The following is an 11,708-nucleotide window of genomic DNA, read 5'->3' as shown; positions in this document are numbered from 1 at the left end:
CTAATCTGGGAGAACAGGGCTTGATTCCCCACTCTTCCACTTGCACCTGGCTGGGTGGCCTTGGACAAGCCGTAGCTCTGATAAGAGCTGTTCTTGAAAAAGAGCAGTTTCTGTCAAGAGCTCTCTCAGCCCCACCTACCTCCCAGGGTGTGTCTGTTGTGGGGAGGGGAAGGGAAAGGAGTTTGCAAGCCGCTCTGAGACACCTTTGGGTAGTGAAGGGCGGGGTATAAATTCAATCTCCTCCTCCTCCACACCATTCCCCACTCTCCATTATGGTACAACTATACTCAAATCTAACTGTACTTCAGTATAGTTTCCCTAACCAGAACAGGGGACTATTTGCTGGTCCTTATTAGGCCTTTCAAGGACTAAAAGAGGGGCTCCTTGTCTTTTGCCAATCGAAACTGGTGCACGGCTGAAATAGCTCTTTGGAAATTGCTGGGAAGATTGGCCGGTGTCACAGAAGTCTTCCTGGCGAGTCACCGAAGCGCCAGGGATTTTGGCCGCAGGATCCTTCTTCATCAGGCGGCAGAGCCAACTCAGCATCCGATTCCAGAACTCTTTGATGTTCCCTGGAACCCCAGGCGGGTGACGCATGAAATAACCGCTTTAATTTGGCTATCGCCCCTCTTCTCCTCGGGCTGAGAAGATAGAGAACGTTCCCAGGGGATCCGATGCCAGAGAAAAACTTTCCAGAACAGCTGCATTGTGGGAAAGGAGGGCACTTTCTAGAACATGGGGTCCCCAACGTAGAAAGTGGGTGGGCTTTTGCTCAGCAAGGCTTCTGATTGGCTGTGCAGGTTTTTTAAAAACGTGACTTTGGCAGCAGCTGCCAGCACAGCACCAGGATCTTCACTGTGTGATTGGAGTAAGCCGTGGCAGCCATTTTGTGGCTGGCCCCGCCTCCCGCGGCAGCCATTTTCTTGCTGCGCCCACCACGCGGTGTCAGATTTCCAAAGGACCCCACAGGCTCAAAGGGGACCCCCCTCCTCAAGAAAGCGCCCTTTGGCTGAGCCTCCAGCAAACTAGGTGGTCAAAAAGGCTTACCGTTCATGGCATCCAGAGGCGTTGCGTACCCAGGCCCGGTTCCACATCCACAGCCCCCTGCGCCATCTAGAGCGGGGAGGAGAGAAAAAGGGAGAGAGACTCATATTATTTCCAAAAGAGCATAAGAACATAAGAAGAGCCCCGCAGGATCAGGACAGTAGTCCATCTAGTCCAGCCTCCTGTCTCACACAGTGGCCAGTATATATACATACAGGGGTCATTTCCTGCGGGAGCACACAGGAAAGGAGTTTGCAAGGGAAAGGAGTTTGGAAGCCACTATGAGACTGCGACTGAAGTGTGGGGTATAAATCCAGGGGTCCTTTCCTGAGGGAGCGCACAAGAGCGGAGCTCCGGCAGTAAGGAGCCCAGGGGGTGGGCACATACAACAAGCCCCACCCCCTGCTCCCAGCAGCCCTCAGTTGGGCCACGAGGAGCAAGAAACAGCCAGGTAAGTTGCAGAGCCCCCCCCGCCTTCAGGTACAAGCTCTCCCTCCTCTGCGAGGGCAGATCTACACGCCCCCCCCCCCCAACACCCAGCAACCCAAAACAGGCCTCAGTGGAGCCTGAGCGGTGGGTGTTGCCTTCTGACACACGTCCGGTGATGTCAGGGGGTGTGGCATATGCAAATGAGTTATGCTAATAAATTATGCTAATGAGCTCCTGCACCTCTTTTTCTACGAAATGACCCCTGTATACATACGAATACAGTTGTTAAGTCTAGGCGCCTGGGATCCATTAGAAGCTTAGCAGCACATTTGAGCCCAAACATTTACTGAGATCGGCGTCCTATCTGAATGTGTTCTCTCTCATGACTTGTTGTAAAGCACTTTATGAGCAAGAGAACTTTTGCACTACTCTGACATTTCCTGAGGAAGATCCAATTTTGAAACGTCGTTATATCATCCGGAGACGACGACGACGGTGTACCTTTGCACTAGGATTTTCTTATGATTTGTAGGAATTGGTTTATTGTGTTGCATGTTGCAGTGCTTTGGACTGGAATACATAGTAAGCATTTTCTTTGCAAGTCTTGTTGACGGCTTGATTTGTGGCTCAGACTCTCACGACTAGGGCTGCCAAATGTGGGCGGGGGGCGGGGAATCCCCCGCTTTGAAGCCCCGATTTCCGATGCGGCAGAATCGGGGCCCGGGGGAACCCCGCCCCGGCGTGCGCGTCACGGGGCCACAGCCATACAAGGGAAAACTCTATGGTTTTCCCTTGTATGGCCGTGGCCCCGCCCCCAGCGTGCCCACGTCACTTCTGGGGGATGCGCAGGCAGCGCGCATACCCCCAACGCCGGCCGGGAGCCCCCCCGCCCCGGCGAAGACGGATTTGGCAACCCTACTCATGACTGTTTTCTTTGTAATAGTTTTTGACAACCATCGGCCTCCCAGTTGCCTCTTACGCCCCCCCCACCCCGGTAATTGGGGATTAGAACTGTATTATGGTGCCTTGTGAATATCTGGGTAACAGTCGAATTCTAGTTTTGATTATTTAATGGTTTCTATGCAACTTTGGCCACCCAATGAGAAGGGAGCCCTCACTGGAGAAGACCCTGATGCTGGGAAAGACTGAAGGTCAAAGGAGAAGGGGACGGCAAAGTGTGAGATGGTCAGACAATGTCATAGATGCAACGAACATGAAATTAAGCAAACTCCGGAGCATTAGGGAAGACAGGAGGGCCTGGCGTGATGTGGTCCACGGGGTTGTGAAGAGTCGGACTCGACTGTGTGGCTGAACAACAACAACGACATGTAATTATGTGTTTATATGTATATATATGTATATATGCAGGGAGGGGGGTATATAAGCCTAATAAATAATAATAATAGGCGCTCCTTATTTGGCATAGTTTGGTGTAGTGGTTAGGAGCGCGGACTCACCATTCCTCCACATGCAGCTGCTGGTGTGACCTTGAGTCATTCACGAGATCTTTCAGAGCTGTTCTCTCAAGGGCAGTTTTGGAGAGAGCTCTCTCAGCCCCACTGACCTCAAAGGCAATGCTCCCTCTAAGCTGCGGAGTGTTGTGAGCAAAAATTCTACTTTGTGAGCTACCGGCATTAAAGTTGTGAGCCAGCCATTTGGCTGCTGCATAAATTAGTTTGCTCTGGAGCCCTCCTTCCTGAGCAGAGACAAAAATCTGTGAGCTAGCCCCCACTAACTTAGCTTAGAGGGAACACTGCTCACAGGGTGTCTGTTGTGGGGAGGGGAAGGGAAAGGAGATTGTAAGACGCTCTGGGACTCCTTCAGGCAGTGAAGGGCGGGGTATAAATCCAATTTCTTCGGATCAGAGTCCGTGCTCTTAACCACTACACGAAACTGGCTCAAATTAGGGATTTAGTTCTCATGTGCCCAGTCTGCGTTATTTATCTTTTCCCTTCTTTTGCTTTATTTTATATGCAATAAAGCTATTTGTTTAAAATCACTTTCTCTCTCACTCGCTTTCATTGTAATTTCATTTTGGGTTTCCACTACCGAGATCCATCCTGGTATGTACAGACCTGGTATACATACGTTATTCCTTTCTGGAACCCTTTTTAAAGCTAATTCCCCCTTCTCCGGGTCCAGTTTGGGTAACAGAGATGAGCAGAGGTGGCTGGCTATCGGCTGCTTCTGCGTGGTGACCCGGGACCTCCTCGGTGGTCCTTCTTCCAAGGCATGGGACAAACAGAGGGGGTTTGCCATCACCTGCCTCTGCGTCTCGACCCTAGCCTTCCTTGGTGGTCTCCTGTCCAGAGGCTAGGTGGCCCTCTGACAGCAGTGCTGATTCTGTGAACTTGGGCAGATCACGAGAGGGAGGGCCGGAAGGGTTGCCTCAGTGCTTAGTTCTCGTGGCCCTTTCTGACACGGCCAGGGAAATGCCGATCGCCACTTTGGGGCCAGGAAGCCATTTTCCTCCAGACCAGTTTGGCCTGGGATCCTGGAGGGTTTTTTTTTGTCATCTTCTGGGCATGGAACAGCGGTCCCTACGGGTGTGGAGGGGGAGGTATCTGTGAATTTCCGGCATTGTGCAGGGGGTTGGACTAGATGACCCCTGAGGTACCTTCCAACCCTATGATTCAAAATGCTAGCCAGGCCCGACCCTGCTTAGCTACTAAGGTCTGACGAGAACGGGCCATCTGTCAGAACCCACAGCCAACAACGAAGTACACGTATTCAGGAACGGTAATACTTTTATTGCAGAGCTATAGATGCAGTAACGTAGGCATCGTTAAGAATGGTGGCGGCCCCATGGGCATAATAGGATATAGGGTATTTGTATGCAACACCCCCCACAGTACTGGCCAATTAGGCGCCCTCCCGCGTGCGGGCTAAGGCTTAGAGACCGCTAGGTAGCTGAAGCTGAGAACGAGCACTCTCCCACGGCACCTAGGGAAATCCCAGACACTACAACACCCTCCTGCACATCTGTATAGATAAGCATTTCGGCGCACAGCAGAGAAATCACAGAAAGGAATGCAGTAGCAATTAACCTGAAAGGAAAGCAATAGCAATTAACCAGACACAGACCAACCTCCCCAACTTTCATGGCAGTGTAGCTGACACTATCCTGCGCCATCCAGGTAAAGGAAAGAGTTGAACAGAGGTCACTTGCCACTGCCTGCCTCGGCGTAGCGACCCCAAACATCCTAGCTGGCCTCCCACCAAAGTACTAACCTGGGGTGACCCTGCTTAGGTGCTGAGATCTGCTCAGATCTGGCCAGTTTGGGCCATCCAGGTTAAGGCAGGAGACAAGCAGAGGTGGGTTTGCCGTGGCCTGCCTCTGCGTAGCAACCCTGGACTTCTTTTAATGGGTCTCCCATCCAAGTTCTAATCTGGGCTGACCTTGCTTAGGTGCTGAGATCTGCTGAGATCTGGCCAGTTTGGGCCATCCAGGTCAAGGCAAGAGACAAGCAGAGGTGGGTTTGCCACTGCCTGCCTCTGCGTAGCAACCCTGGACTTCTTTTAATGGGTCTCCCATCCAAGTTCTAATCTGGGCTTGCCCCTGCTTAGGTGCTGAGATCTGGGGCGTCCAGGTCAACCCGGGAACGACCCATCAATTAATTCCCTGAAAAACAGGTGCCGGAGTGGCAACACCCATCTCTGCCCACCTGCGTGACACGTTCCCGGCCACCTTCCGTGTTTGTTATGCAGAATGCCGTCTGCATGCCACTCACAAAACCAAAATAGGACCCACAGTAAGTAGGAAGTACCAAAAATCAGCAAATACCGTGCTACAGACGATACCGTGATACAGACGAAATGCCGTGCTACAGACGAGAGCTAGTTTGGTGTAGTGGTTAAATGCGCGGACTCTAATCTGGGAGAGCCAGGTTTGATTCCCCACTCCTCCACTTGCACCTGCTGATGTGACCTTGCGTCAGTCACAAGCTCTGGCACAGCTGTTCTTGAAAAAGAGCGTTTCTGTCAGAGTTTTCTCAGCCCCACCCACCTCACAGGGTGTCTGTTGTGGGAAGGGAAAGGAGTTTGTAAGCCGCTCTGAGACTCCCTTGGGTAGTGAAGAGCGGGGTATAAATCCAATCTCCTCCTCCTCCTCAGTTTGGTGTAGTGGTTAAGTGGGCAGACTCTAATTTGGGAGAACTGGGTTTGATTCCCCACTCCTCCACTTGCACCTGGCTGGATGACCTTGGGCAAGCCGTAGTTCTGATAAGAGCTGTTCTTGAAAAAGAGCAGTTCCTGTCAGAGCTCTCTCAGCCCCACCCACCTCACAGGGTGTCTGTTGTGGGGAGGGGAAGGGAAAGGAGTTTGTAAGCCGCTCTAAGACACCTTCGGGTAGTGAAGGGCAGGGTATAAATCCAATCTCTTCTCTCTTCTACAAAGTATCTCGAGTAATTTTTATATATTTTTTTCGTTTTTATATATTATTTTTTCCTATATTTCTTACAAATTATTCGCCATTATATTAATTATCATATAAACATTAGCACATAGAAAGAATCCAAACATCTAAGTATTGTCTCACAAATGATATTGCACAGCCCCTTTATTAATACCAGTCCTCCTTAATTGTACAAAAAGTTTTAAGAGGGAGGACTCCTTTAAGTCTATTTTGAATTCGTGCTCAGTCTTCCTCCAACAGAGGTCCAGAGATCCTCCTGTTTCAGGGTCCTCCTCAGGGAGTTCGATATTTCCAAGCACAAGGTTGCCAAATACCAACATATTTATCCAAATTTCACCAATGAATGCTGCAAAAAGTCTCTTTTAGTGAGCTCAAGGCTTCCTCAAAAGTGAAAAGACCCTGAAACAGGAGGATCCCTGGGCCTTTGTTGGAGGAAGATTGAGCACCTATTCGAAATAGACTTAAAGGAGTCCTCCCTCTTAAAACGTTTGTACAATTAAGGAGGACTGGTATTAATACAGGGGTTGTGCAATATCTTTTGTGAAATATTAAGAGACGATACTTAGATGTTGTCAGAACCCACAGCTAACAACGAAGTACACGCATTCAGGAACGGTTATACTTTTATTGCAAAGCTATAGATGCAGTAACACAGGCACTGTTAAGAATGGCGGCAACCAATAGAGCCTAATAGGATATAGGTTATTCGTATGCACCCCCCCCATGACGTGGGCCAATTAGGCACCCTCCCGCGTGCGGGATAAGTCAGGCAACCGTTAGGTGGCTAAAGCTGAGAACCAGGAGTCTCTCACGGTACATAGGAGCCCTCAAGACATCACAACCTCCTCCTGCACATCTGTAGAGATAAGCGTTTCAGCAAAGGAAGAGCAACAGGGATAGGAATGCAATAGCAATTAACAAGACACAGAATGAACTCCCCAACCCCCATGGCAGCATAGCTGACATATGTTTGGATATATGATTCTTTCTATGTGTTAATGTTTATCTGCATGCCCCGGCAGACCTTGGCGGTGATCTGGTGGCCTTCTCTAACCTCTGGCGAGTGGGGAAAACAATATCCCTATTAGCATATCAAGAGATAGGTATGAGCAATTTCTCCCGGCCTTCCTTTCATCTGTCCGGCATTTCCTCCAGATTGCTGGCTTATGACGATAGGGAACCGGTCCGAACAGATCCTTCAGCCTCTTTTTAGATCACCGGGAACTGTGTGTTGAAAGATACTAAGGATTCGATATGGGGAGAAGATGCGCCTGTGTGACCCAGCTTCCTTAAGGAGGCGTCGTTAAGCTATTGATTACGGGGAACAGGGAACGACGTCCCAGGCGGAGTGGGGACATCCCGTAATTTAGGGCAGTACGCTCCAGTCCTGAGAGAGGCTATTATAAGACCGTAAGACCTGCTGGATCAGGCCAGTGGCCCATCTAGTCCAGCATCTTGTCTCACGCAGTTCCTCTAGAGGGCCAACAACAGGGCCGTCACATCCTCTGGCAGTGGGCTACCGCAGGGCTCAGTACTGGGTCCGATGCTTTTCAACTTGTTCATTAACGGTTTGGAGTTGGGAGTAAGCAGTGAAATGGCTAAATTTGCGGATGACACGAAGTTGTTCAGGGTGGTGAGAACCAGGGAGGATTGTGAGGCGCTCCAAAGGGATCTGTCGAGGATGGGCGAGTGGGCATCAAGGTGGCAGATGGGGTTCAATGTGGCCAAGTGCAAAGTGATGGACATTGGGGCCAAAAATCCTAACTATAAATACACGTTGACGGGGTCCGAACTGGCGCAAGAGAGAGATCTTCGAGTTGTAGTAGATAAGTCAATGAAAATGTCGAGACAGTGTGCGACTGTGATAAAAAAGGCCAACGCGATGCTGGGAATTATTAGGAAGGGAACTGAAAACAAATCAGCCAGTATCATAATGCCCCTGTATAAATCGAGGGTGCGACCACTTTTGGAGTACTGTGTACAGTTCTGGTCCCCACACCTCAGAAAGGATATTATAGCCTTGGAAAAAGTGCAGAAAAGGGCAACTAGAATGATAAAAGGGTCGGAACACTTTCCCTATGAAGAAAGGTTAGGGCGCTTGGGGCTCTTTAGCTTGGAGAAATGACAACTGAGGGGTGACATGATCGAGGTTTACAAGATTATGCATGGGAAAGAGCAGGTAGAGAAAGAGGTACTTTTCTCCCTTTCTCACAAGACAAGAACTCGTGGGCACTCCATAAAATTGCTGAGTGGTCGGGTTAGAACGGAGAAAAGGAAGTCCTTCTTCACCCAAAGAGTGATTGACACATGGAATTCACTGCCACAGGAGGTGGTGGTGGCTACAAGCATGACTCTCGGTCTGGGGCAAGTGATGCTCGGTATTCTTGGTGCTTGTGGGGGGACTACAGTGGGAAGACCTGTTTATTAAGAAGACTATGGCTCAGTGGTAGAGCATCTGCTCGGTATGGAGAGGGTCCCAGGTTCCATCCCCGGCATCCCCAGTTGAAAGGACCAGACGGGAGGTGATGTGAAAGACATCCACCTGAGAACCTGGAGAGGTGCTGCCAGTCTGAGTAGACAGTACTGACCTTGATGGACCAAGGGTGGGGAATCATAGAATCATAGAATGTTGGAGTTGGAAGGGACCTTGCAGGTCATCTAGTCTAACCCCCTGCCCTCTGCAGGAGCACAGCCGAAAGACAGCCCTACGACATACCCGAAAGAGGGTCGTCCAGCCTCCGCTTGGAAATGTACAGTGAAGGAGCATCCACTGCCTCCTGAGGGATTCTGTCCCACTGCTCAACCACTCTTACAGTTAGGAAATCTCTCCTGATATTTAGCCGGTATCGACTCCCTTGTGATTCCCACCTATTAGACCTAGTCTTGCAATCCGGAGCGAGAGAGAATAGATCCACTCCATCATCTACATGACATCCCTTCAAATACTTGAAGACTGCAATCGTGTCCCCTCTAAGCCTTCTCTTTCCCAGGCTAAACAGACCCAACTCTTTCAGCCTTTCCTCGTAAGACTTGAATTCCAACCCTCTCACCATCCAACCTCTCACCATAAATAAATGGTTGCCCTCTTCTGGAATCGCTCGAGCTTGTCAACACCCTGAGACCACGGCTCAGTGGTAGACCCTCTGCTTGGCACGCAGAAGGTCCCAGGTTCAATTTTCAGCATCTCCAGTTAAGAGGACTGTCATGATCTGGGCTGTGCCACCAGAGGCCTACTAGGCCCAGGGAGCCTGGCTAGCAGTAGGTGAGGCTGGGCCTACAACTCCCAGAAGCCCCTGAGAGGTTTTGGAGCCAAAATTGACCAAAAGGAAAAGAGGAAGGCTTGGAATAAAAGATCTGGAGCAGCAGGAAAAGCTGTTCTTCTTCCCAGGAGACAGAGCCAGGAGAGGCTGCTGTGGGGAAGAGACCCTCATCTTGAGGGAAGGGAGGGTAGTCTAGGGCCACTTGGAATAGTGAGCTAGGGACAGTATATATTCAGATGTGTTAGGGCATTTGATTTCGTTTCTTTTCACCCACTTACTGTTATTATTCTGCACCTTGTTGTTTGACCTCCTATAAAATAAACTATTTTCATTGTTCACTCTGCCTGGTCCTCATGCCTATTATTCAGCCAAAATGGAGGTCAGGACGTCTTGGGAGGGTGGTCTGGGCCTTCTCAAGGGAGCCTGGAACCAGAGTGGTGGCAGCGTCAGGAGACACCCCACCTGAGCCGTGACAAGGACCAAGTAGTTGGTGATGGGAAAGACTCTGCAGAGCCTCTGCCAGTCTGAGTAAACAATATTAACCTTGATGGAGCAAGAGTCTGATTCAATATAAGGCAGCTTCCTGCATTCACTGGAGTACCGGATCAGGTTCAGAGTTTTTCTGTTGACCTTCAAGGCCCTCAATGGTCTCTAGGACATACGTATCTTCGGGACCGCCTCTCCTGGTACCACCCCCCCCAGAAGAGCATTGCACTCAGTAGACCAGGGAACATAATTGCACTGTTGCCACGCAGTTGTATAATGTTGTTAGTTATTGCTGACAACTGTGCATTCCTGTTTGGATCCCCGTGAGGCAGGGGCACTGCTGGAATTTTTAGTGCCATCTTGTAGGCTGATTGCTGCTGTTTTATTGCTTTTAATCTGTTTTAATTATGTATTATTGTAGAATCATAGACTTGGAAGGGAACTCCAGGGTCATCTAGTCCAACCCGCTGCACAATGCAGGAAATTCACAAATACCTCCCCCCACACACCCCCAGTGACTCTTCCTCCATGCCCAGAAGATCAGCCTAGAGCATCCCCGACAAGTGTTTGTCCAGCCACTGCTTGAAGACTGCCAGGGAGGGGGAGCTCACCACCTCCAGAGGCAGCTGATTCCCCTCTTGTACAACTCTGACTGTAAAAAGGTTATTCCTAATATCCAGTCGGTACCTTCCTGCCCTTAATTTCAACCCATGATTGCGAGTCTTCTCCTCTGCTGCCAACAGGAACAGCTCCCTGCCCTCCTCTAAGAGACAGCCCTTCGAAAACCTCGAGCGATCCTGTCCCCCCTCAACCTCCTCTTCTCCAGACTGAACATTCCCAAGTCCCTCGGCCTTTCCTCCTAGGGCTTCTCGGTCTCCATATGATATTATGTTCTACACTGCCCTGAGCTCTGTCTCTTCGGGGGAGGGTGGTTGAGAATCGAATTTAATAAAGAAAGAAAGAATTCATGGGTGTCCAACTCACAGACACTCACCTCCTCCTCCTCCTCCTCCTCCTCCTCTTCTTCTTCCCACCGTATCTGAAGAAGTGCATTTGCACAGGAAAGCTTATACCGTGAATAGAACTTTGTTGGTCTTAAAGGGGCCACCGGACTTAAATTTTATTCTGCTGCTTCAGACCAACACGGTGACCCCACCTGAATTTACGTGCCAAGACAGGGACTGTAAGACCCAATCGAAAGACGTGCATCCCTTGCTAGAACGGTTAAGGAACTTAAACAGAAGAGCATTTCAAGCGGGTGGCTGTGTGTGTTTACAGGAGAACAGGGAGATTTGAGTCCAGTAGCATCTTAGAGTAGCCTCTTAGAGGTGGGGCTGCGGTGGCTCAAGACACTGAACTGCAGACCGGAAGGTCGGTAGTTGAAGACCTGAGTGCCGGATGACGGAGTGAGCTCCCGTCTCTAGTTCCAGCTCCTGCCAACCTAGCAGTTCGAAAGCAGGAAATTGCAAGTAGGTAAACAGGTACCGCTTTGGTGGGAAGGTGACGGTGTTCCGTGCGCCTTGGTGTTTAGTCATGCCGGCCACATGACCACGGAAACGTCTTCGGACAGCACTGGCTCTTCGGCTTGGAAACGGAGATGAGCACCGCAACCCTAGAGTCGAATTCGACTGGCTTTCGAGCAAGGGGAACCTAGCAGAGACGAACCAGATCTTTGGGGGTATGAATTTTTGAGAGTCAGAGATCTGAAGACATTCGGTATCCCCTGGAATTACAGCTCACCTCCAGACTACAGAGATCAGTTCCCCCTGGGGGAAATGGCTGCTCTGGAGGGAGGGGCTCTGGGGCATTAGACCCCACTGAGGTCTCTCCCTTCCCCAAACCCCCCCTCTCTCCAGGCTCCGCCCTGACATCTCCAGGAATTTCCCAACCTGGAATTGGCAACCTGATAAAGAACCCTATGTTCTGCAGAAGTATGGGGATGCCACAAGGAGGTATCAAGAAACTGTTGGAGGTGCAAAAATAACATAGGTACATTCTTCCACATGTGGTGGCGGTGCGAGAAAATTTATTTATATTTTATTTATTTATTTATTTATTTATATTAACATTTATAT

At 50.0% G+C, this 11,708-nt stretch overlaps 1 protein-coding gene across 1 annotated transcript in view; it reads right to left on the bottom strand.

Annotated features, from left to right (window-relative positions):
• LOC107120550 (selenium-binding protein 1-like) overlaps positions 1-11,708 on the bottom strand; it is a 54,877-nt gene that overhangs the window by 37,373 nt on the left and 5,796 nt on the right. Inside the window, exon 2 of the mRNA XM_015423271.1 lies at positions 1,048-1,113. Within this exon, the coding sequence (XP_015278757.1) occupies positions 1,048-1,113 (66 nt within the window). The remainder of the gene's footprint in view (positions 1-1,047; positions 1,114-11,708) is intronic.

Source organism: Gekko japonicus, unplaced genomic scaffold (assembly GCF_001447785.1).
Source record: "Gekko japonicus isolate JY-2015 unplaced genomic scaffold, Gekko_japonicus_V1.1 scaffold992, whole genome shotgun sequence".
NCBI classification, from domain to species: domain Eukaryota; kingdom Metazoa; phylum Chordata; class Lepidosauria; order Squamata; family Gekkonidae; genus Gekko; species Gekko japonicus.
Note: the sequence above shows the minus strand (reverse complement) of the source record. Positions and strands in the feature narration are given on the sequence as shown.